The sequence below is a fragment of the Scardinius erythrophthalmus genome, assembly GCF_964197995.2.
Source record: "Scardinius erythrophthalmus genome assembly, chromosome: 5".
Taxonomy (NCBI): domain Eukaryota; kingdom Metazoa; phylum Chordata; class Actinopteri; order Cypriniformes; family Leuciscidae; genus Scardinius; species Scardinius erythrophthalmus.
Window position 1 is genome coordinate 10,023,078 of NC_138225.1, and position 24,460 is coordinate 10,047,537.

At 37.0% G+C, this 24,460-nt stretch overlaps 1 protein-coding gene across 1 annotated transcript; it reads right to left on the reverse strand.

Moving 5' to 3' along the window:
• On the reverse strand, nt 1–24,033 carry txnrd2.2 (thioredoxin reductase 2, tandem duplicate 2). Its single transcript, XM_081364584.1, has 17 exons — nt 23,926–24,033; nt 23,586–23,654; nt 23,381–23,437; nt 23,142–23,286; nt 21,694–21,768; nt 20,169–20,247; nt 20,005–20,067; nt 19,351–19,421; nt 15,590–15,609; nt 13,760–13,851; nt 12,930–13,104; nt 7,754–7,890; nt 5,470–5,565; nt 4,863–4,955; nt 4,193–4,264; nt 3,403–3,500; nt 1–3,211 (listed from the first exon to the last, which is right to left on the reverse strand). The coding sequence occupies exons 1-17, from the start codon at nt 23,996–23,998 to the stop codon at nt 3,088–3,090; spliced, it is 1,539 nt and encodes a 512-aa protein (XP_081220710.1). The 5' UTR covers nt 23,999–24,033; the 3' UTR covers nt 1–3,087.
• Nucleotides 24,034–24,460: the final 427 nt, after the last annotated feature.

The following is a 24,460-nucleotide window of genomic DNA, read 5'->3' on the forward strand; positions in this document are numbered from 1 at the left end:
CAGAATCTATCATTATTTTAATGGTGCAACTGTACATTTGTATATTTTATTACACACACATAAACGATCCAGCGCATAGCTTAAGCCAAATCAGGCTTCTCTATTTACAGAAATAAATGTGACGCCAGGTGACATCAGACTCGCCCGTTCCAGTTTTGGCTTTTAGTGCAAGTCATCATTAGCTGGGCCCTTGAAAGTTGAACCCTGACCCTTCACAGTGTGTGTGTGTTTGTGTGTGTGTGGGGATCGGAGCTGCTGTCTCAAGCTGGCCTGCGGGTAATGTGTCTAAAGCACATTTTATCAACATTTGAGTGAGACAATCAATGCCGATAACTGTTTTAATTTCAATTTTATATGTAACATTTAGATTTCACACTTACAAATGTGAAAATGTCAAAGTTTGGCCAGTAACAATTACGCTGGTATATCTGTACACTTAGGAGAAATACGCGCCCGCATATTTCTGTGTTGTGGCGCAGCTCCGCCCACCGGCTGTGAGTGTGTTGTGTATGTGTGGGTTGATAGAGCCAAGCTGTTGGTGGTAGTGTGTTGGGGTCAGGGTTCTTCAGTCAGCACCCCGTCCCTGAGTCGAGCACACGGTACCCCCCTCTTCCCATCAGTCCTGGGTACAAATAAACCTGGTAGCGCAGTGCTCCTCTCCACAGCAGGCTGTCACTCCGCTCTCAGGCTCATTAATCAGAGCCAGGGCAGATTAGACTTCAAACAAAAACAAACTCCAGATATACCGTTCTTCCAACATGGACCCTCACTCCCAAGTCTATGGCATTCTCATGAAACCAACTGAAAATTTACACAATGCAAAGTATTTGTGTGAAACCGTAGAAATATCGGTATTGTTAAAGAAACAGGGGGTTTAGCAAATGTTAATTTCTGTCATCATTTACTCATCTTTATGTTGTTCTAAACTTGTATCAATGACTTTCTTCAGTAGAACATAAAATACAACTTTTTCAGAGAAGTCTACAAACCAAAAATTCTTCAAAATATCATCTTTTGTGTTCCGTCGAAGAAAGTAAGTCATACAGGTTTGGAACAACAGGAGTAAAAGATGACGATTTTCAATTTTAGGTGAACTATCCCTTTAAGGATGGGGTATGAGGCATTGAAATCTTGACTAGGGTTTCTTACGCTGATTTCATATTCATTTTGCATACATTTACATGTATAACTACAAAACGTAGGCAAATTGAGCGACTATGACTTGTTCAGGTGTTTAATAAGTTTTGCATATCTTTTTTTAACAGGATTACAAATGCAAATGGCCAGTTTAACTTTATTACCCATTTTGATATTTTGCCCCAAAATGTAAATTGTGCCTTTATTTACTTCCCCTCACGCTCTTCCAAACCTGTATTTCTTCTTTTGTGTTACACTAAGAAATAAAGGCTTCCATGGAACAATTATTCTGGTGGCTCATTTCCATGCTACAATGAGTAAGAACAGAGAAAACTGTTACACTTATAGGTTGAGTCTGAACTTGAGAATCCTATCAGTCCAGTTCGTGAATTAATTATTCAGGCCGGTTTTGTGATCTGGATCAATCGAATTATTGAAAAAATCGTTCATAAATCCAGCACCGCTACTTATCTCCTGAATGCAGAAAAGAGAGCTAAGGTGGAAGATCTGCAGTCAATAACAACTTAAATTTCATTATTTTCCCTTCACAAATCTATCATATGACTTAAAAACACATGGAATACAGTCATATGGGTCACTTTTATGATACTTTTATGGTGCTTTTGAATTTTGAAAGCCTCATTGTAATTTAATGAACAACGTGCAACCAGTACAAATCTAAATTCCTTCATTAGTGTCCTGACGAATAAATAAAGTTATACGGGTTTTGATCGACATGACAGTGAGGTGAAACATGTAAAATCTTGCATTACAATTAGATTTGCATCTGCTGACATTATATATCAGTATGTGTCAAAATGCACATATGCTTTTCATACTATATCTGGTTTGAAAGTACACAGATTTCCAGTCACAAAATGAATTGAACTTTGGGGAATAGTTGCAGTTTAACTTCCCTCAAAGCGGGCGGCAGCACCATGGGCCAAAGCTATTAGCCAAGTACACAAACAACAGATAAGCTAAACCTATGGAGCGATAAATGCCCAGTAAGTGTTCAATTAATCTTAACATTCTACCAGTGATTAACTGTGACTTGAATTCATAATGACTACACGGCTCTGAGATTTTTATCCCCATGCGTGAGTGAAGAACAGGGGAAAAGGAAGCAAACACTGCCACCTTTAGGTAGCCGGTGGTACTGACTTCTTTTAGGCTTTAAGCAGAGACATCAGGAGCAGGAGAGTATGTTATTGTACTGTGTACTCTCTGCTCCCGCTGTGCACTGGGGAACCTCCTGAAGTCCAGGACTAAACAAGCGCTCACTCTGTCCACGACCGGGTTCTGCGTTTGAGTGACACGCCGCTCACCGAGTGTTTGTCTACGTCCCTGGGAAAAGGGGTGGTGTCAGCGCAGCGACGGGCCTATCCCATCCATCAGTGTCAGGAGTGGCGCATGACTAATGGACAGGAAGTACAACCAGAGAAACAACAATATTTGCAGAATATATTTCAGAAACATTAGGCCACTTTCTCCAACGGTTCTAATTTCAGCAAACTGTAATGGGGGCTTAATCCTGATTTATGGCCGTGTTTATCTGTTCGCAGCGCCGCTTGCGGTTCGTGTTGCTCTAACCTGGATCTGTGTTCGTGTTCTGTAGAGCGAGCGTGAGGACCTTATTGGATTATCCTGACCTGTGGTAAAAAGCTAGCCGAACTCCCCTGGATTTGGTTACTTGTTAGCACTGACCTCTGGAATTATCATATGAAATATCATATATTAAACTGAAATAGATTTGCATTCTGTGGTCATTCGAAGATCAAAGATATGGCCCTGATGTACACACAGACGAGATAAAAACTAAGGCAAAAACTGAAAGACAGACTTCCTGAATTCTCATGAGATGCTTCCCGTGACTCCATAACTCACATGATCATAACCCTGTTTACTGGTTCCCGTGTGCTCGTGTGATCAGGGAAGGGATGCTTAACCTCAGCAGCCCGTTACCGTGGCGTCAAGACCGGAGCGTTTAGTGATGTTGAGTTTGGTGAGCTCCTCGGCGCAGGTGGGGTGTATCCCGACCGTGTTCCTGAGGTGGCCATAGGTAAGCCCACACCTGCAGATATAAACACACAGACTGTATTCATTCGCCCACAGGTGCTGTAACTCACACTGATTTGAATTTACACGCAAATGTGCGTGTAATGAAACAGACACCTGGGTGATATCAGAGCAAATCAAATCAAATGAATGTAATCTGACTCCAGCTCAACATCACATGCAGGTTAACAGAGACGTGGAACTTACTGGAAGCCCAAAGAAAAGCCCTGCGTGACCTCACCAGCGTTCGGCCCAGTAAAATGCAGACCCAGCACGTGCTGCTCACCCTCCCGTAGACAAATCACCTGCAGGAAAGAGAACATGGATTTAGTTAATAGTTAATAATTGAGATATGACAACGAAATTGATCCTTTTACGCTCCAAGGATGCATGATTATCAAAGAATCCTACACAATAGTCGTTCCACAACAGCTCAACACCTTATACTTGTAGTATTAAAACTCAATTTTTATTTTAAAACCCTTTTTTCAGCAGCCATTACTCCAGTCTACTAAGAAACTGATACATAATCTTTATGAAATCCTTCTAATGTGCTGATTTGGTAGTCGAGAAACCTTTTTTATCCACACACCTAAAAACGGCTGTAATGAATAATCAATCCGAAAAGTGCAATACAATGTCTTTTTTGCAGTTGCTTGTGTTTTATAAAAATAAAATAAAAAATAGCCCAAAAATACAATTGACTATCAACTTATTAGCCTGTAGTTCTTTTGAGAAATGAAACTATTTCTTGCACTACTGACTTGAAATAGTATTGTGGATGGATAAATACATAGTAAAAAAAAAGAAAGAAAAGTTATTTAAAATAGTAACACTTTACAATATTACTGTTGACTAGATTTAGATAAATTAAATGCCATTTCAGAGAAGAAGTGTCAATTTATTTAAAAAATTGTCTGTGTATATATATATATATATATATATATATATATATATGTGTGTGTGTGTGTGTGTGTGTGAAACCATTTTAAAATACCTTTATATAGCATTGAGTGGCATCTCTCTCAGCCACAGTGAACTCGAGCGGTTTGTAGAAGGCATGGTACACCTGTTAAACCAGACAAAACAAAAACTATGATACAGCAACAACGACACAATTTCCTGAATCATCAACCACTTGAGCTCGTCATTTTACAACAAGCACTTGGAAACAAGTGCTGCTACTGTTATGTTTGTGTCTGTTACTGCTCTAAACATTTTTTAGGTGCTGAAATCATCATTATTGAACATGCTTGAGAGCGAGCGATCTGGCGTGCCGACACATGCTGCTCACAGCTGTCAGGGCCAATGGGATGCTGCATTTTTGATCATCTCTCATCAACCTATACAAGCATCCGTCAGCCCTCCTGAACACCTGTCAATCAAACCAGAGGCACACCCCTCTGTGAATGCTTTAGGGTTTAGAGCCGTGCAGGTGTGCGAGGACCCAGTATATACATACACACACGTATACAGTAATACAGTATATTAATGTGCTTGCTTGGCAATTTTGTACAGAGCCCACAGTTAGGATAATGAACTATATTATTTGGTGGAAGAATTGTTCACTCTACTATGTATTGAACATGTATTGCTGCTGCTGCCATTTTATAACTGCACTTCACATTGTATCTAACAGCACCCATGGTACAATTGCTTTATTTTACCTCAATCTGGTCTTTGCCGTGTCTCTTTTCAGCCTCTTCTTCAGACAGACCTACACAGCCGTACTCTAGTGGAGTGAACACTGTAGTGGCCACCTACACACACACAAATAATTTAACTGGAGAACATCCATAATAAAAAAATAACAAAGCAGCACTAGAAGGTTGCATCAAGGTTTTTTCTATTTTGAGTTATTTTGCAATTCCTATTATTTTAAAAGAAGATTTTTTATGATTACATTCTCATAGTTACTATAATGTAATTATACACACACACACATATAAAAAAACACATGCACAAATTTATATATAAATGTGTTGTATATTTTTATATATATGTGTGTGTGTGTGTGTAATTACATTACAGTAATTATATATATATATATATATATATATATATATATAAAAAAATGGTAAAAATTGTGCATGAAAATTAGATGATTTGTCATTACGGTAATGATAATTTGGAGGTAAATGTTTTAATTGTCATGAACATATAATATCATTATGTTTTTTTATGTTTTGATTTTATTTTCATATGTTTTGTCAGGCTTTGTGAGATCCAGAAACAAAGAGAGAATGAGAGCACATGCTGTAACGAAAAACTCACATTCTCATAATTCATGAGCTCATCGGAATGGCCCACCAGTCTACGGGCCAGGAGCTTTCCGGCCTTAATGGCTGTCGGGGTCAACTCGGGACGACCCTGAAACAGAGCATGAGTAGGCTGTCAGAGAACATTTACACACACACACACACACACACACACACACACACACACACACACAACACACACAACACACACAACACACACAACACACACACACACACACACACACACACACACACACACACACACACACACACACACACACACACACACACACACACACACACACACACACACACACACACACACACACACACACACACACACACACACACACACACACACAAAATAAAATAAAAATAAAAATTACATAAAAACGTGAATGAAAATTAAAAATGTGGTCTTGGCAACTAACTGAAATAAATTAGGTAAATATGAATTAATACTATAATAGTATACTATATAATTAATACTAAAATAAACACGAACACAAGCTTGTTCAACAGCAATCTAGTCTACAAGAATCGGGCAGGTCAATGCAATGTGCAACATTTGAAAAGATTTAAATGATCATTTTCTTTGCATTATGTTTTAATGATGTGTCGTTAAGAATAAATCCATGTACGATTAGCCTGATCAGACATTTCGGAGATTAGTATCATCTCAACATTACATGGCTGTCAGTCAAGATGATTATTACAGTGCAGAGGTGGACGGCTGCCAATCAGCGCTGTGAAAACCATGCCTACAGTAACAACACAGGAACAAGCAGCACTGCGGGGCGAATTCTCATTCACTGACTAATGCCATCAGCAACCAGTCTGATAACTTCTGTACATCCTGCTGTCCAAGAAACTGCCTTGGGTGTTTGGCTCAGAGTGAGTGTGTGTGTGTGTGTGTGTGTACACCACCCAAGCAGCTGTATAGTAAATGCACTTCTTGGCAGTAACCAGGTGCAGCTCAACATCTAGTTTTCTTTCGTTAACAAAATGATATGTCATGCACATTGACGCACAAAGAGCTTCTTCTGACTAGTTGTGTAGCAGTGTGTGCGCGCCAATAATCACACAGCTGCAGCAGCTGTGATATTTGATCCCGGTAGCCAGTTGTGTTGGAGATGTTACAGGGCAGCGACCTTCCAGGAGAGCGATTGAACTGACAGACAGGAATATGCTGTAGATGTGTTGATTTCCAGCTGTTCCTTCTCGGCCGAGTTTGATTAGGGCTGGGCGGTGTGACGCTATATCTTTATATCGCAAATATATGTGAAAATATCTAAGTCACGATGAAATCAAAATGGGCAATTCTGATTTTTTTATGGAATATTGTAGTATTATTGTAAATGATTTATCTGTGCACTGCGTTATTAAAAACAAAATGCATACACCCTCGTAATCTTTAATCAAAATAACTTCCCTTCTCTTCTCTGATGACGTGTTTATTAACACGAGGGCCATCATTGTGGTTTGCTATTGCTGTGATCTCATGTGAGTGACAGGACAACCTGTCACTCACATGAGATCACAGCAATAGCAAACCACAATGATCCAATCACTTCCCAACAGACAAATTCAAGTCATGCCCTACATTTTTTTCTTGTTTGGGAAGCTGTTCTCTCGATTTTATGTCAAAATATGAAAGAAAAGTCTATCGCAACTTCTTTTCATGCTGAATTTAAAGTTACTGACACGTTAGAGTGATAAATAAACGTGCATGAATACGAAAATAAAGAGAGGGATGTGCTTGATGTTAATAAGAGTTAAGCACAACAAGTCAAGAAAAAAAAAACTCAATGTGATACTCGTGCTGATTGGCACAGACTCGAAGCATGCACACAAAAAGTCGCCAAAAAGACGTAATTATGTCCAACGAGCATCTGTATACTGGATCCCTGCATTAGGTCTTAAAGTGACAGCAGCCTAATAAACCTGTTGCAGTCTGTATCCAGTGTTATGGGTAACGCTGCGCATTATGTATTAATTAACAAGAGTGATGTAATCAGATTACTTTTTTCAAGTAACTAGGAAAGTAACACATTCCTCTTGACTGAATATTTTTTGTATCTTTAATAAGAATACATTTTTATGCAATAATACAATGAAGACAATGTTTTTTTATTTATTTTTTTGTACATTTGATCATTTAGTTTCTGCAGTATTTCTTACTACATGTTAAATAAACCTACTGTAACTGAAAAATTCATATCATGAAATAAGATTTCGGTCATATCGTCCACCCCTACCCTACTAGTGCATTATTGATGACATTCATTCATAACGCCTACCTCACTGATGTCTCCGATCGCAAAAATATTTGGCACAGATGTGGCTTCATCAGCGGCCACAATTATCTTCCCAGTTTCTTTGTTGATCTCCACGCCAACCTTCTCCAAATTGAGGGTCTTGGTTTCAGGGGCTCTGCCTAAACTCAAAGAGAAGAAAGCAATGACAGTTAGCGCGGACAGTTATCTGACAGCTTTTGGATGCTTAAGGCTGGAGTTTATCGCTCGGCCTGCTGGGAGAATTTAGGGGTGGCTTTACACTCTGAGATTAGAGGGCAAAATCTTATCCAGTGATTAGAAAAGAAAACACAAGCACAGCTGAGGTGGTGGTCTGACGGAGGGCGTAATGAAGAGACCTGGATGCATATCCCATCAGCCACCTGGGGCTTGTGGTGTCATTTCTGTCGCTTCCTATCCGAGGGCTGAGAGAGGCTGTCGACACTTGTCCATCTCTGGCCCCCTTCCCCCATTCACGGCATCTCAGACAAGCACACACACAAGACTCGAGTCCCAATGCCTTCATAGGTATCACAATAAACAATGTTTGCAGCAGAAGCCAGAGGTACCCATGTAGATGCTATCAGACAGCAAGAAAAACAAACCTTAAGCCCCTTTTCCTGCCTCAAGCACAGAAACAACTTCCTTCTGCTCGACTACAGTGAGACCTGAGACACAGATATGAATATGTATGTACACATCGATTACTCAGAGAAAGAGTGAGAGATGGTGAAAATAAAATAAAACACATTTTTCTTAAAATTGAAGTCTGAAGCTGGAGTTATATTGGCTAAGTTAAACTGTACTTAAAACTAATTTGTTTTATACATTAAATTAAAAACACTAAATAGCATTTGGAAAACATTAATGCTGATACACAGTTTCTGTCCGTGCCAATAATAGCAGCAAACGGAACTGAAAAAACAGTTTTTTAGCAGGTGTCCCTAACAGGTGATTGATAATATATATATATTATTATATAGGAAAATTAGTTATACTAGCAGAAAAAAATATTTAAGAGGCGTCATTCATTTTTATGTACATATATACGTCTTTGAATTAAAGAACATTTATTTTTAATGACTTAAGAGTGACTTAAAAACTGAATTATTCACAGTAAACATGGAACTGTAAAGAGAGTATTCTTAATACTTTTGATTTTAGTTTCACATAGTTAAAAAATATTGTTAAAAATATATTTAAAAAAACATCTAAATATCTCAATATATATCTTTTTGTATATATTTTATTATTAAATTATTAACAGATAAAACCACTGCCAGTCTTTAGGGCACTTAAAATTCAAATAAAAAGTGTTTTAAAAATGACCAAATAATTTTATTTTGGCAATAAAATAACACTGAAATTATAAATACTCAATGTAATGCCTAGTTCCACTAACACCACACAGAGTGCCATCAGAAGCAGAATTGTAGTGAAAAAAATGACACTTATTTTTATGGCTGAGTTTAGAGGATAACGCCGCAACAAAGGCTCAGAAGACCACAAACTACAAGTTCAGTCTAAATGAAAGACATCCTTTGTTTTACACCACATTCCATCAGCAAAAACCCCTTGAGATATCCTTCACGGCCCGTGGAAAAAGAACGTCCTTGACTCTGTGTGGGCAAAGACCTGATAATAGCGAGAATGTGCATTTTATTGGCTCAGCTAAAAAAAAACGACCCGAAACGATGATTACTGTAAAGCGGGAAAAGTACCAGTATCTGCGTCAAACTGAAATGGGGCATTCCTGCTCTGCACTTCCTGTCTCTTTTTCTGTCTGATTTGGGCTCCTGGAACGTCGCTGGGCATTGTGAAGGCTGGTCACAATAACAGAGGACCACTGATAAGAGCTATGCCTGAGAATTCAAACCCACACCACCTCTCTCTCTCTCACACAGACACACACACACACACACACACACACACACACACACACACACACACACACACACACACACACACACACACACACACACACACACGTACGTACACAAACAGCTGCCTCTGATAATGAACAAGAACAAAGCCTGGAGTTATACAAGAAAAAATATCAAGGCCAACATGCTAATTAGACACAACAATCTGCCTGGCAAGACTTTAAATGAGCCTTATCGACTAAACAGGCCGGAGAGAAGAATGGATGAAACAATAAGAGAGGATTGAGTCGCCTTCCATTCCAGTCACACATGGTATCAGTGTGAGATCTGTAATCCTCCAAGGAGATTTTAATTCAATTTTACTGCACAGTAGCAGAAAAACAGCTCCTGGCAAATGTAATGCGAAACACCAGAGTGAAAAAGCCAAAGTATGGCCTTAATGAAATAAACTCAAAATAGTGGCTTAGCCAAGACATAATAGTGAACTAATCTTACAAAAATGATCTGTTTCCTCCAAAATATCAAAGTTATGGTTACTACTGTTTAACTGTAAAAATAATAATACCTGAACACTGTCCCCATCTCTCCATAATGGCACTATAGATAATATAGTTTAATGTACACACACGAAACTGTTGAAATCACCACATTATTTTTAGTCCAAATTCACTCAAAAATATTTGAAAACAGAAACGAACAGTCCAGTGACAAGATTGTGGAAAAGACATAAGGGGGAACTACGAAATGTTAACTGGTAGAAAGAGTATTTTTGGCTGATGCTGTCACACAGATAACCTCTAAATGGAAAAATATTGGCCAAAAAACAAGTCTAATGCTAATTTGAACATTCAAAGAATAAACACGTCATCTTTAAATTTACATTTTTCAATTACGGTAAACAGCACGTTAACACTTTATTACAGTAACAATAACTGCAGTAACAATTTTTATGAAAATTATAGTTATAAAGGTCATTTTTAATAGCGTATAAAAAGATAATGAGAATCAATCAAAAATACATTATATGCACACAATTGTGAATCAATAGGAAAGTATATTTACACATTATTATATTACTTCCCTTTTTCATTCCTCATTAAAGGGGTACACCTACAATATGGAGGAAATGTTCTCTTTCCTGGTGTTTAGCACAGCCACCTGCAGAGGGGCGCAGCCCAGAGGAAGGATGGAGGAGCGGAAGGGTGGAAGAGCTCCGCTGGGGGTGAAAGACAGGAGGAGGGATGGGGCTGCTCTAGAAGTCGCCATGAGGGAGATTTAAAAAAAAGCCAATTTTTATGCTTCCACTGCGAGAAAGAGAGCAGGATGGAGAAACAGAGAGGCCACAGCATGGAAACACAGCATCCTCTCGAGGGTGTAATAGAGGATATCAGCCTCTGAAAGCTCTTTTCACTATGACAACAGTCAATACTAACACTACTTGACTAAACAGATTATTAATGCTCCAAGTTGGCAACCATAAACTCCCTACGCTAATGCATGATAGTACTTGATGGTGGAATGATTCTCGCAATTAATAAATGTCAAATTTATTAAACATTGCGGTCTTATTTTTCATAGAAAAAGTATTTAACCACAAGAAAGCATGTGTGATTTTACTAGTGATAAATTTTGAGATTATCAGACTGCTATTTCTTTACAAACTGTAAGTGCTACATAAAAAGGTATAATAATAATAATAAATCATTAATAAATAAGTGTTAATAATTTTTTTTTGTAAATTATAAGTACTACATAGTCAAATAAGTAAAATAATCATAAAAATTGAGTAAAATAAGTGTCCACTTTTCAGTTAATACTTACTTTCAATGGACAGCGCACTATTGTTAATAATTTCTAACCTTTTTATAAAATTTCTAAATTAATTGCTACGAATTTTATTAAATTGTAAATACTACATAAAATGTAAAATAATATATATATTTTTTTTTATTAATTACAATAAGTTTCAGTACATTATAAGTACTACATAAAATGGTAAAATAATAATAATAATGATGAAGTAAAAAAAGTGTTCCTCTCATTTTAGCAATTTGTGTATGTCTAATTTGCCTTTTTTAATTATGTATATATCAGCATGATATTGGCCATCTGCCATGATTTTAATACATCACTAGATTTTACACACTAGGTTTTAAAGCATTTCAGTTTGTATACTGACTAAATACACTCATCCATGGTAAAAGTCTAAACACTCTGAAAGGATTGTAAAACTGAGAGAACTTTAATCCCTCAACAGCAAACAAGTCTGGACCAAAATTTCAGGCCTGACTAAAAGGCCTGAGAAAGCCACTCAACACCCAAAGCCAAGGCTGCCATACAGTGCAGCAGGAGTCACTACAGATCACTAAATCTCTCTCTCTCCATGTCACACACATCCAGACAGGAAGCTGAAGTCTCATCCTCACTGTACACTGTAACCTGTGCTCCACTATCTTCTCACACCATCAATAAATAAACCGGATACTCCTATATTCCTTTCATTGTCCCTGTAACCGGAATGAGAGAAATCAGATGAGTGAAAGATACAAACGCACAGAAGGGGATGGCATCTGCAGTCAGAGATGCTGAGGGATGAGTAAAGGGGAAAACCGTGGAAGCTCTGGGTGGGTTTCCGTACAGAGAGACATGCAACCCTGGCAGGAAAACCCAGAGCAAGAGAACAAAGCAGGGAATGGGTGACCTCAGGGCCCCTGGTGCATCCTGGTCCTGAAGAGCAGACCTCAGTCCAGTGATTAACACTTCCCTAGATGATTCCATCCCTCTCTCTTTATTACCCTGTTTTCAGGCCTGACAGTCCCATTTTTGCTGATATAGCTGCACAGCGGTGTAGGACAATATAAGCGCAAACTGATATATGTATTATGAGGATTTATGCTTTTGAAATGTGATGAAAGCATCGCTGATCACAGCGGATGAGTCAACTGTACAACATATTTTCCTGAAGCATTAATTTATGTTAGAGCAGTTATGATACTAGTAAGAGATAATGCACAGTCAGACATTCATTAATTGCTAAATAAACCCTGACAGTGTGATCAGTGTATCAAAGGATTTACTTATATATAGGTCAATTATTTTATTATGTGAGAAGAAAGACACTATGGAGTGAGTTATGCATTTCTAACCTAGCCACAGTTTTATAAATAATAATAATTATAATAATAATAATTTCCAAATGAATTTGGAAAAAAAGAAAATAAACTTTTCCTCTCAAGAAAAGTGCCTAATAAACAAATTGATGTTGTGTCTGTATTTGTGACGCACTAAGATCGCCTCACCTACAGCCCAAAGTACTGAGTTGAAGGAGTCTTTATGTTCCTCTTTGGTTTTTAGATCCATCCATGTGACCTGGAGAAGGCCAGATGGGAGCTTTTCCACAGTTTTTGGCGCACACCTCCAGGAAAACTTGGTGCCATATGCCTCCATGTAGTCTGTGACTAAACCCGCCATTTGCTGAGAGACAAACAGAAAAAAAATGACAATATGGACATATGGACACAATTAAAACCCCTACAAAAATGGACAAACAAATTCTAAAAAAAAAAAAACTATACATTTTTCATCTGCATATTGTTACATATTAAAGTATTTTAACTGAGGATAAGGATAAGGGATTATCTACATAGTTGCAACCTATACAATCTAACAAAGAGTAACTAAACAAATACATTTAAAAGCTTTTCCTCATCATTTGTTTTCTTAAACAGATTTTATTTCAACTGAGCAATTTGCTCCAAGTTGTCATTTTGTTAGTCCTGTCAGACCATACTGCGGGTATAATGCTTAATAATAACTTGACAAATCTCCTGTCAGAACACTATAACCGTTAATTAAAGATGAATGCTTAAAAAACACAGTCATAAAACAAGTCTAGCCAGGTCTCTCATCCTGTTTTTGCCATGTAGCGTGGCGGTTCTACCAGGGTGAGTCACATTAAAGAATGGCCAAACCAAAAGCAGTTATAGCGACTAATAATAACTACTCTTAGCGTATTTTACAACTCAAAAACAAATTAAATCAGGTTAATAAAAATAAAACTAGAAGATTTTTTTTTCTAAAAACATCAAAGAGGAAGAAGTGTCAAGGCACCAAAACAGAGATGTAGTACCTGATCAAACCCCCGGAGGGCGATACTACGCACCATCACAGTGGTGTCCAACCCAAGGCCTGTAAGGAAGCCAGCACATTCCAGTGCTACATCTTCACACACACAGTGAAGGAAAACAAAAATAAAATAGCACAAATATTATGGAACATGAAAAAGTGTATAAATCACGTTTTTCTAAAGTGACCGTCTGACAACGACACCAACAGTTAAGGTTACAACGTGAGGCAGCGTCTCCCTTGCCTCCCCTGAGCCCATTGAGTTTTAACAGACTCACTAATGCAGGAATGATTTGGGATGGAGCTCAACTCTGTAGGAGATTGGCCCTTCACGACCGAAGTTGCCCATCCCTGCCACAAAGCATGCCGTAGGTTTGGTGGGGGGGTAATCGAGAATGAATTGGGAAAAGTCACATTAGAAGAGGCAAAGCCTACATCGTGCTATGTAAAAAAATTGCATTAATGGGAAGACTAATTAAAAATGATGTAAACAACTCACAAACTTGGATATCAACGCTTTATGTCACGTCAAAATAAAACCTCAAATGACTTGAAAACACTATGTGTGAGGGTTTTTAGTGAGCAATCGGTTAGGTGAAATTAAAAAGACATCTGTGTCTGTGATCATCATGACCCCTGCTGTGTTTACCGAGGTTTTGATGACTGATGATCCGAAAATAAGTGGACTATTAAAAAGAAAAGCTGAAAATCAATTCACAAATAAAAAAATAACGAAATTTGTTAATGTGTTCTTGTAGTTATTTTGGAATAAATGTAAAAAAGCTTAATAAAGTTTTAATAAAAAGAAAATTCATTCAATTGTTAAGGTAAAATAAAACATAGAATAACTGTATTGTTTTTTTTTTTTTTTCATAGCGCAAGTAATAATTATGAATTTAATCTGGAAAATGTGTCAGCAGTAAGTGTAACTGGAACATGAATTTATATTGGATTAAAAAAAAACATAAAAAGCAGTGAGGACTTTGCTGAACACAAAAGATTATATTTTTAAGAATAGGGGTAACCAGTTGATTGGCCCTATTGACTTCCATAGTGTGGGAAAAAAAAATAGTCAGTGGGGACCATCAACTGTTTGGTTACCGACATTCTTTAAAACATCTTTTCATTCAGGTTTGGAACAACTTGAGGGTGAGTAAATGATAACAGAATTGTAATTTTTTGGGTGAACTATCCCTTTAACCAATTTTGCATCTGACAGTACATTGAATCTGTGCATTCTTAGTAAATAACTCACAGAAATTTCCACTCGCATAGGAACTTTTATTAGATTGTGGCCCTGTTTAGCAAATCTTGTCCACAGTCTGCTGTTTCTGAAAGTGATTTAGTAAAGCTTTTTAATATGTCCTTGCTAATTTATAGTCTCATAATCTATGAGGAAAAACACATGGACTTCTGGAAAATTGGTAATAAAATGGGTGTTTAGGAAATAAAATGCAAATTTAAATTGCATTCCAGACACTAGGAGGTTAAATTAGTAAATCTCTGTTATGTGGGATAAAAACACAGTGGATTAGCCATAATCTGCCATTGAGTGCATTTGCATGTACAATAATACACTAATTATGCTTAATAACATAACATGTAAAGGCATGAAAACATCAGTGTTCTTTCTCTTTAAGCAAAACCAACATCAATTTTTCCCCTCTGAACCATCTTTGCTCTGCATATAAATATTTACAGGCATTCTGGTAAAGAAAATCAGACTAAATGCTCTGACTTAGCGTTTGGTCGAACATGTAAATGCACTCATTGATTAATCATCTCGATAGGTAGACACTTCTCCTGTAAAGCAAGAGTTGGCTTTGAAGGATACAACTGGCACCAACAACCAACCTGGAACACACAGAAAACAGCAATTAATGAGATCACAGATAAACAACGTGAACAATAAGGTCACATAACTACAGACATGAAACGAATGTGAAAGAGTCAGTAAATTTGTCACAGGATTTGGGAAACATTCTGTAAAATGATACTAAACAACCTAAAGAGAATAAAATGCACACCACTTTACTTACACCAAAACAAAGACAGGAGAACACAATAAAGATGACTTAAGAACAAAGAGCAATGACTGTGTGTGGTCGACGAGTACACCGCCCTGAGATTCACGGTCATGGTGAAGTCTAATTGCTAACACAAGGTCTAATCCTCATGGATGTCCCCACACAGCACTGCTGAGTGAAACCCACTTACACCAAAGCAACATCACACGCATTCAGTGTACAACACTGCTAATGCACATCTGCACTTAGTGCTCTTTTGTGTGGCAGCTTATGGAGGGATTAGGAGCAAAATTTCAGAGCTCCTTTTCCCCCCAACAAAACACATCCCTAAGCTCTAACCTGCCATGGTGGAACAAGTCTGATGATAAGGAATGACATGGACTAGAAACCTTCTGTCTGGATTAGTATAAGAGACATTCCTTTTTATACAGAATGACAAACACAGGATACATGAGAACAAATCGCACTGCATTAATTTGCATGTGTATAGGTAACATTTCTTTCTAATCTGTTGATTAGAGAATCATTCTAAGGGAATCATTTGTCATTTGTGTGCTACAGTACAGATGAAACAAGTTATTCTTTGTAAAAACATGCTATATTCATTCTATTTACACAAATCCAAGCTTAGACTGAGCGTAATATTATTATTATGCAAAGTCCAATGCAGATGAATGAAAAACAAGTGCATGAAAATATGCAATTAAAATCACAATTTTGTATAACTACACACTAAACAAAAAGAACCGCAATCATAATTATATTGTGACCCAGATATCAATGTCATATCAACCCGCCTTTGCTGATTCCTACCCCATCGCCATGTTTTCCAATTACATTACCTCTCTCAGTCTCTCTCATATAAATTTCCCTTCACTCCCTATTGAAGTGTCCCTATTATGCTTTTTCAGAAATTACTTGTGACCATAAAAGGTCTGCAAAGTTTCAAATATCAAAGTGCCAGATAAACAGAGACGGAGTTATTGTCTCCCAAAAGAAAGAACCGATTTTGAACTGCCTGAAACGAGTCGTCAGTAATTCCAGTCTTACTTCCTGCACAAACCTACGCACGTTTGTAACAAATTTGCATAGTGCCATAATTAACTACGGTCTTCATTGGGTGCCTGTGAACAACGTCTACTTTGACGAGTTTGTGTTGTCGACATGTGGAGAAGATGCGGTTTTCTGCGCTGCGAAAGCAAATCCACTTTGCATACACTTCCAAAGAAAAGCCTCAAATTGATACCGTTAAAATGGTTACTCTTTATATCACTGTGTATCGAAGTGCTGAGTAAGCCTCCGGAGCTGAAATTCAGATATGGTAAAGGTCGTTTTGTTTCCAACTCGCGCTGTCAGTGTTTTTTGACTTTGGATGCATTGTAAAAACCTATTATAGTAGGCCTCCAAAACAAAATTTGCAACCTTTAATAATAACCTTTAATAATAGGGCTGCTTTAAATTTGTAGCATAAAATATAGCAAAAGGCCAAAAATTAGAAGAAAAAAAAAAAGAACAACTTATATTTGATCACGTCCTTAAAAAACCCTAGGCATTTACTGTTAGGCCTATCATAACGTTCTCTTCAGCTGAAGTCCCACTAGCTTCTACATTCATGTAGAAACCACAGCAGGAAAGAGAGTTTATCCTGGGAAGTGTGTGGGAACTGTGGCTACTGTAGACTCAGTCAACCTTGGGCAGCACTTCTATAATAACCCCGACCATGATAAGATCAGCAAGTTCATGCTGTGCCTTTCCTAATGTCTACCCAGACTGAGCCTGCTTTCATTTCAGCAGAGCAGAGAGAGATAAGCACGGGACAGAGAACTATTTACTGCGCGAGCATCTGTAGGTCCCGAGGCCCATTGGACACCTGAACCACAGGCAAAATAGTTACCTGGTTTCCTCAAAACAAGTTATTTTCAACACTGACTTTTATATAATGAGCCCAAGGGGTGATATCATACTGAATGCATTATTTGGTAGTCTTCAGAATCCAAAGCAGTCCTGACAGACGCTCTGCTGTTATGGTGGAAACGACTGCACAAGTCAGGCATGCGTGCCAATGGCCTTGCTCATGCCCATCAGTCACCAAGGTCTTGCCACTTCCACAGGATGAACACTCTTACTGGCAACAGCCTGAAATCGCACCTGTACAGCTGACAGATCTACGGCAAAACAACATCACCTGCCTGAGAAGGATGTGGCCACCACAATAACTAGCGTGACTTAAAGAGAAAGCTGCAGTAAGGAAGCAAAAATATTATCCAAGTTTAAACAGACGTTCATTTTTAAATTACGTTCTTATTTTGTTAAGTGCATTATGGATTTTTTTTTTTTTATAAATTCAATATACTTGCAGATTAACAAATGCAGCTGGCTAAGCAACAGGTAAAGCAGATTTCTTGACCACTTATGACAAGAAGATAATGTTGAAACTAGGGGTGGGCGATATGGCAAAAATATCATATCACGATTTTTTTCAGGAAAATCACGATTGACGATTTTATCACGATTCTTTTTATGTTGGTTTTACTATTTTGTGACTTAGCATTACAGCCAATCTAATGTCCATATTCTAAAAACAAAACCTTAGGTAACAAAATAAAAAATAAATTAAAAAAAATGGCAGACAGGGGCAAAGATAAAAATATTTGTCATTATTTTCTTTGTTATTAAATATTAAGATCACAGATACACATTACACATACACAACTTAATATACAAATTAAATAGGCTAAACAGTGCTTTATATTTTCAGCTACAGTAGGTGTATTTAACAGCAGCATTGAAGAAAGTAATTAAATGAACAAATATGAAAGTAAAACAAAACAGACTTCACTGTATAAATTAAACATTGATACTTATTAAAGCTACTATTAAAGTTATCAGTCAAGAGCAATGAGTGATTTTCTCTTTGCATTTTGTTGTTTTATTAACATTAAAGGATATCCCTTTAAGGACAAGCGGCAGCGTGTTTACTATTGCTACTGTCTCTTTAAGAGTTGCGCGCGACGCGTCTAATATACACGCATTAGACAAGCAGATTTTCTCTCAATTTTCTCAAGTTTGCTTTCACTTTAGACATAAACGACTTTATGTAAACCTTGTGTGTATTTGACAGTATAAGCACAATAAGACTCGAAAGATAACTTAGTCCAGTATCCAGGCGCTGGTAGACAGGCTTTTAGTGCGTGAGCTTCACATGTACGCGCTGAGGAACACACATGTTAGAGCAGCGCATCAGCAGGCGAATTAAATGTTTAACCGACAAGGCATTAAAGCACATGCAAATTATGAACTTTTGTGAACTGCAGTGTCCCGTTCCGCTGCGTTAACATTTTATGTGAATATACGTCGCGTTGTTCAGTATGTTGGGACAGAGGCGCCAGAACAGATATAGGCTAATGCACGATTCTACGATATTTCTTCAAAAGCAGATCGTGGAGACATTTTAATCGCCCACGATCAAAAATCGTCATATCGCACACCCCTTGTTGAAACACACATTAAAGTGCCGACAATCTAAAGCGTTTGCTCACAATCTGTTCACAACATAAAAGTCACTTACGTTTTTTTAGGTGACTCTCTGAGCCAGAAGACATCATCACTTGTGATCCCGAACTCCATAGCTCCTGGGACCTGGAGGATGAACCGCACAGTTCAAACCCAAACGAGCCACTTTAAATATGCAGCATAAGCAGCATTTAATTGAATATTTTTCAAATTTAACTGAATATTTTAAAGCTGTAAAAAACATTCAAATCAATATAAAATTATGATTAATATCAAGTGTTCTTTGTAATGTAATAGTAATAATCATAAATTCTAAATATATCATTGTAAATAATAATAGCAATAATGACAAAATATAATGCTTCTGAATTTTCCAATATAAATGATCATATTATTTATATAATTATAAAATATAAAATACTGTCACAATGCAAAATATTAATTGTCCTAAGAAGAGGCATCACTTTCTTTAAATGTGTCATTTTTAAGGGGTGATTTAGAACATTTGTGTCCTTTACCAGTATCTCAACTGAAGCAAAGATAAATAGCAGGCTTTCAAGAGTGATTAACAATAATATCAATTGTATCATATTTGGAAAGCCAGAAAGGAAATTATCTCTCCCACACGCCTATCAGCAGAACAAGGTCACATCACATACTGGAAAGACAACACCCACACATGCCTGCCTGCACTGGCACGCAAACTTACATGTGTAGGGTACTTCGGCCGTCCACCAGTAGCTAAAACAATGTTTTTGGTGGTCAATGTCATCTGTGAATACAACGACGCAGGATAATCAGGAATATGGCACAAGAGATTGGTGGTTAAATAACATTTTAGAGAATTAAGTTGCTATAAATTCAAAATCATACCTCTTTCCCTTTGGCATTTACAGCTCTGATAGTGTGTTTATCCACCAGACTGCCATTCATATTCAAATATTTCACCTTCCTGTTACATCGGACAGAGAGATAGTAAGTCTAAGTAAGAGAGATGGTAAGAAAGTTGCCTACCGACATCACAATTCCCCATCAACTTTGCAAAAGTGAATTCATTTCTACAAAGTCATGGAGATGTAAGAAAGCTCAACAACAAAACAAGATTTGATCATTAATAATATTGACGTTCAAACCCAAACTGACACCTCTGCTCTAACATAAAGACATATTTGGAGCATTCTGGGAAATGACATCACCACACCTGTTTGCCTCACAGCCATACAGTAAGACGGTTGAAATTTAGGACAATTTATCACATTCACAATGGCACATTCATTTAGCCTCAGACTGTAATTACCTGATTAGATGGTGAAAGACATAGACAGCTAATGAGATCTACAGGAAAATAAAGATTCTGCTCTATAATGTCTGTATATTTCATCTAAAATCATTCGCAATCTTTTTAAGTAATTAGCTAATACACAGTTTTTGCCTTTGGGGAAGTGCTGGACACTTACTACAGGCTAGAGCTGCAGGACTTTTTTTTTTTTTTTACATAGAGATCACGATTCTCCCACAATTCTGAACAGACAACTAAACAAATGTCATTTACTAGAGTTACAAAATGTTAATTTCTGCAGTCTATTTAAAAATATTTAATAAAAAAAAAAATTTTAATCAGTTTGAAAGAATGATTCAATGACTCACTCATAATGACTTCATTACTGGATGATTCAGCAAATCTCTTGAATGATTGATTCAATGACAAATTCATATTTTTAACGGTCTGGTTGACTGTTGTAACAATGTTATTGATACATTAATTTTTTGAAGAGTCAAGTAATTTTTAAAAGTGGATTTACTCTACTTTGATCGCTACTGTAGACATCAGTGTTTATGAACTATAAGCTTTTATCCCAGTGCTTCTGTGATCATTTGAATTATTGCAACAGAAATAATAATACCGTGAGCTAAAAGACTGTGTGTGTATCTGTTTCATACCGATACAAGACAACTGTTCTCTCTGGGTCAGCAGCGCCAATGCAGATTTGAATGTTCGCGGTGATCGTACTTGTCAAAGGTTTAATAGCGTGTTTGAATCGAGATCGCAATCTTTTAACGATTAATCGTGCAGCTCTACTACAGGCCCTCCTGGAATACAAAAATGATGATAACATTTTTTTAACCCTCAACCTGTGGTCCAACAACCCAGATTCTGACCCATTAGTCTACTGATGTGAATTACTTTTTCCAACAGCCAAAGTCAGCGTAACATTATAAGGATGATGTTAAAAAGCTTGATGGGATCTGCACAGAAATAGCCATCATTAACTAAACGAATTAAACAGTTCAGTTGAGTTTAAGTTGTTCTTGATCGACAAATGGGCTCCATGTAAAACATACAAATCATATTGGAAAAAGAACATTTTGGCCATGTTGTTTTAATAGTAAAACTTACTTGTCTTGTAGTTGCACTCTGTGGCCCCAGTTTATAGACCTCACATGGTTCTGGACAGCCTCAGCCATCGTTGGCCTGCAACAGATTACACAAAAACTTCTCTTATCTGCTCACAACAATGCAAATCACAGAAGAAACCCTCACGATCTAATATTTCATCCATAGGTTTGAGCACATACACAGGATTTGAATGAGCTATAAAGAGAAGATAAATTGGTAACAATTTACAATATTAGTTCCATTTGTTCATATTAGTTAACAAACTAACAATGAAAAAATACTTCAAAGTTCACGTTTATTAATGTTAATTCCAGCATGTACCAATACATTATTAAAACCAAAAGTTCTGTTAATATTATTTAATGGACCTGAGCTAACGTGAAGTAACAATGAACAGCTGTAGTTGTATTAACTAATGTAAACAAAGATGAATAAATACTGTAACAAATGTATTTCTCATCGTTAGTTAAAGGGATAGTTCACCCTAAATCATTTACTCACCCTCAGTATGAAAAACTGTCTGGTTATCGACATTCTTCAAAACATCTTCTTTTGTGTTAGAAGAAAGAAATTCATACAGGCTTGGAACAACCTGAGGGTGAGTAAATGACAACTATCCCTTTAATGCATTAACCTACATTAACTAATGAGACCTTATTATAAAGTGTAACCGATTAATTCAAACTAATGACTTTTTTTTTTGGAGGGGGGGGGGGGGATTAAACATCTCAAGAGACAAAATAAAATAAATCTTAAAGTATAACAATAAAAAATACATCTAAAAAGGACAGAGAAAAAAGAGTAAGAATAAAAATGTATTTGTACACACAAACATACACATAATATACAACAGTAATGTATGCATACACATTATTTATACCTAAATAAGGACATTTTAACACAAGTTTAACACAAGTAATGTATAAAAGGGCTCCAGAATTTACAATACTGGGTTTCCTCTGACTTGTAATTTAATCTTGACAAGTTTTGAGGGCAAACAGAAGGTCAAAACCCCATAGACGACAGGTTGGAGGAGATGACAGCTTCCAATTAATAATTTGTCAAGACAACAATGCAGAAAGTGCTATATTATCTCCAAAGCTGTTAGTTAAAAAAAACAAAGCCAAATACAAATCAACATTGCTATTGTAGCTGTATTGGAAGTTGTATTTAAGGCCAGCATTTGGACAAAACCTGTAAAAACCCTAACCTTTTTATCAGACCTGGAGTGCCCTCTAGTGAAATGATTAGATTTGACCCGTAAGATATCTGGTTTTTCACCACAAGATGGTGCTGTGCCATATAAAGTTATGTCACTGACCGGAAACAAAACCTTACCCTGAATATTATATGAGTTTCATAACATGCTCTGATCAGTGCAACAAGGCAGCTCTGGCTACAAGCAATGTCTCTACATACAGTCTCTGATATAGATCCATGAAACTCACCAGTCATGTGACAGGGATTCTGGGATTTGCCAGCCATACTTCCTAGCATCTTTGACAGCAGTGCCAAGCAGCGCCGCCTGATGCATAAGCTTCTTTGGAATACAGCCGACATTCACACACGTCCCGCCAAGACCCCACTTTGTGCCTAAAGGTAGCATGAGCTGATTAGTTGTTTTGGAAATAAATACATTACCAGCAAATAGATGACAACTATAAATGGTTCTTCTGTCTGCATGTACCTTTGAGTGAAGGTTCAACATAGTCCAAAACAGCAACTCTGTGCCCTAATTGGGCAGCTGTAAGCAACAACAAAAGTGTGAAGCATAAAAAAACCCATCAAATATCATCTTAATTAGATTCATTAAGGATATTAACTTAAATGCCATTCCTAATAACTGTAAATGAAGGAGAAATTTCAAACCCTAAAGTAGAGATGACAAATACCTTCTTTTGAACATGCCAGCCCTCCAGAGCCTCCACCAATAACCACCAGGTCATAATCAAATTTCCTGGCTGGAATCAAGATTACAAGTCATTCAACCACAGAGACTTTAACAATGTGTGATATTTGCTCTTAAAAACATGCCTTAGTTTCAACTATTAATTTGTTTCGCACATGTACTGGACATTATTGCTAAATTATGGGTATCTTATATATGAATTGCCTGCATTATATATTTATATAACCAGGTAAATTACGAGATTACGGATATTGACATCTTGAACAAAAGAATTGAGCAAAAAAGCTTTGCGACAATTAATCTTACTATTCAATAAGTATTACCTGTAAAAGGTCTTGTAAATATTAATGTCCTGAAAGCTTTGATCCTCTGTCTGCCTCTACTGAAGGCAGCCATACTGTTCAGGAGACAAGACCCCTGTCAACCGTTATAGGTGCCTTCAATTATGCCTGGGTGAATGTTTTAACATTGTTTTCTAATTTTAATCATTATTTATTTTTATTTTAATCTATTGTAATATGTTTATTAACTACAATCACGAGTTTACAGAACGAGAGCTCTTTAGAAAAGCGTTGAACCTGGCCGCTGTTAGCTATTATACAGGACAGTTACAACAGCGACGTCTGATTCGTGAACAAATTTGTTCATTTGAGTCGGATCTTTTCAATGAATCGAATGAACCAGTTTGATTACGAATCGCATGCAAAACCACTCTGAATAAATAAACCACTAAGAGACATATTTAATATTTGTTAGTTTTCCGAAGTATTTCTTTAAATGATTAATGTAAATTTGTCTTTTAGTGTATTTTTACGTTTGCGTTTTCCACTTTTTCCTTGGTTGTTATTTATAGTGTTG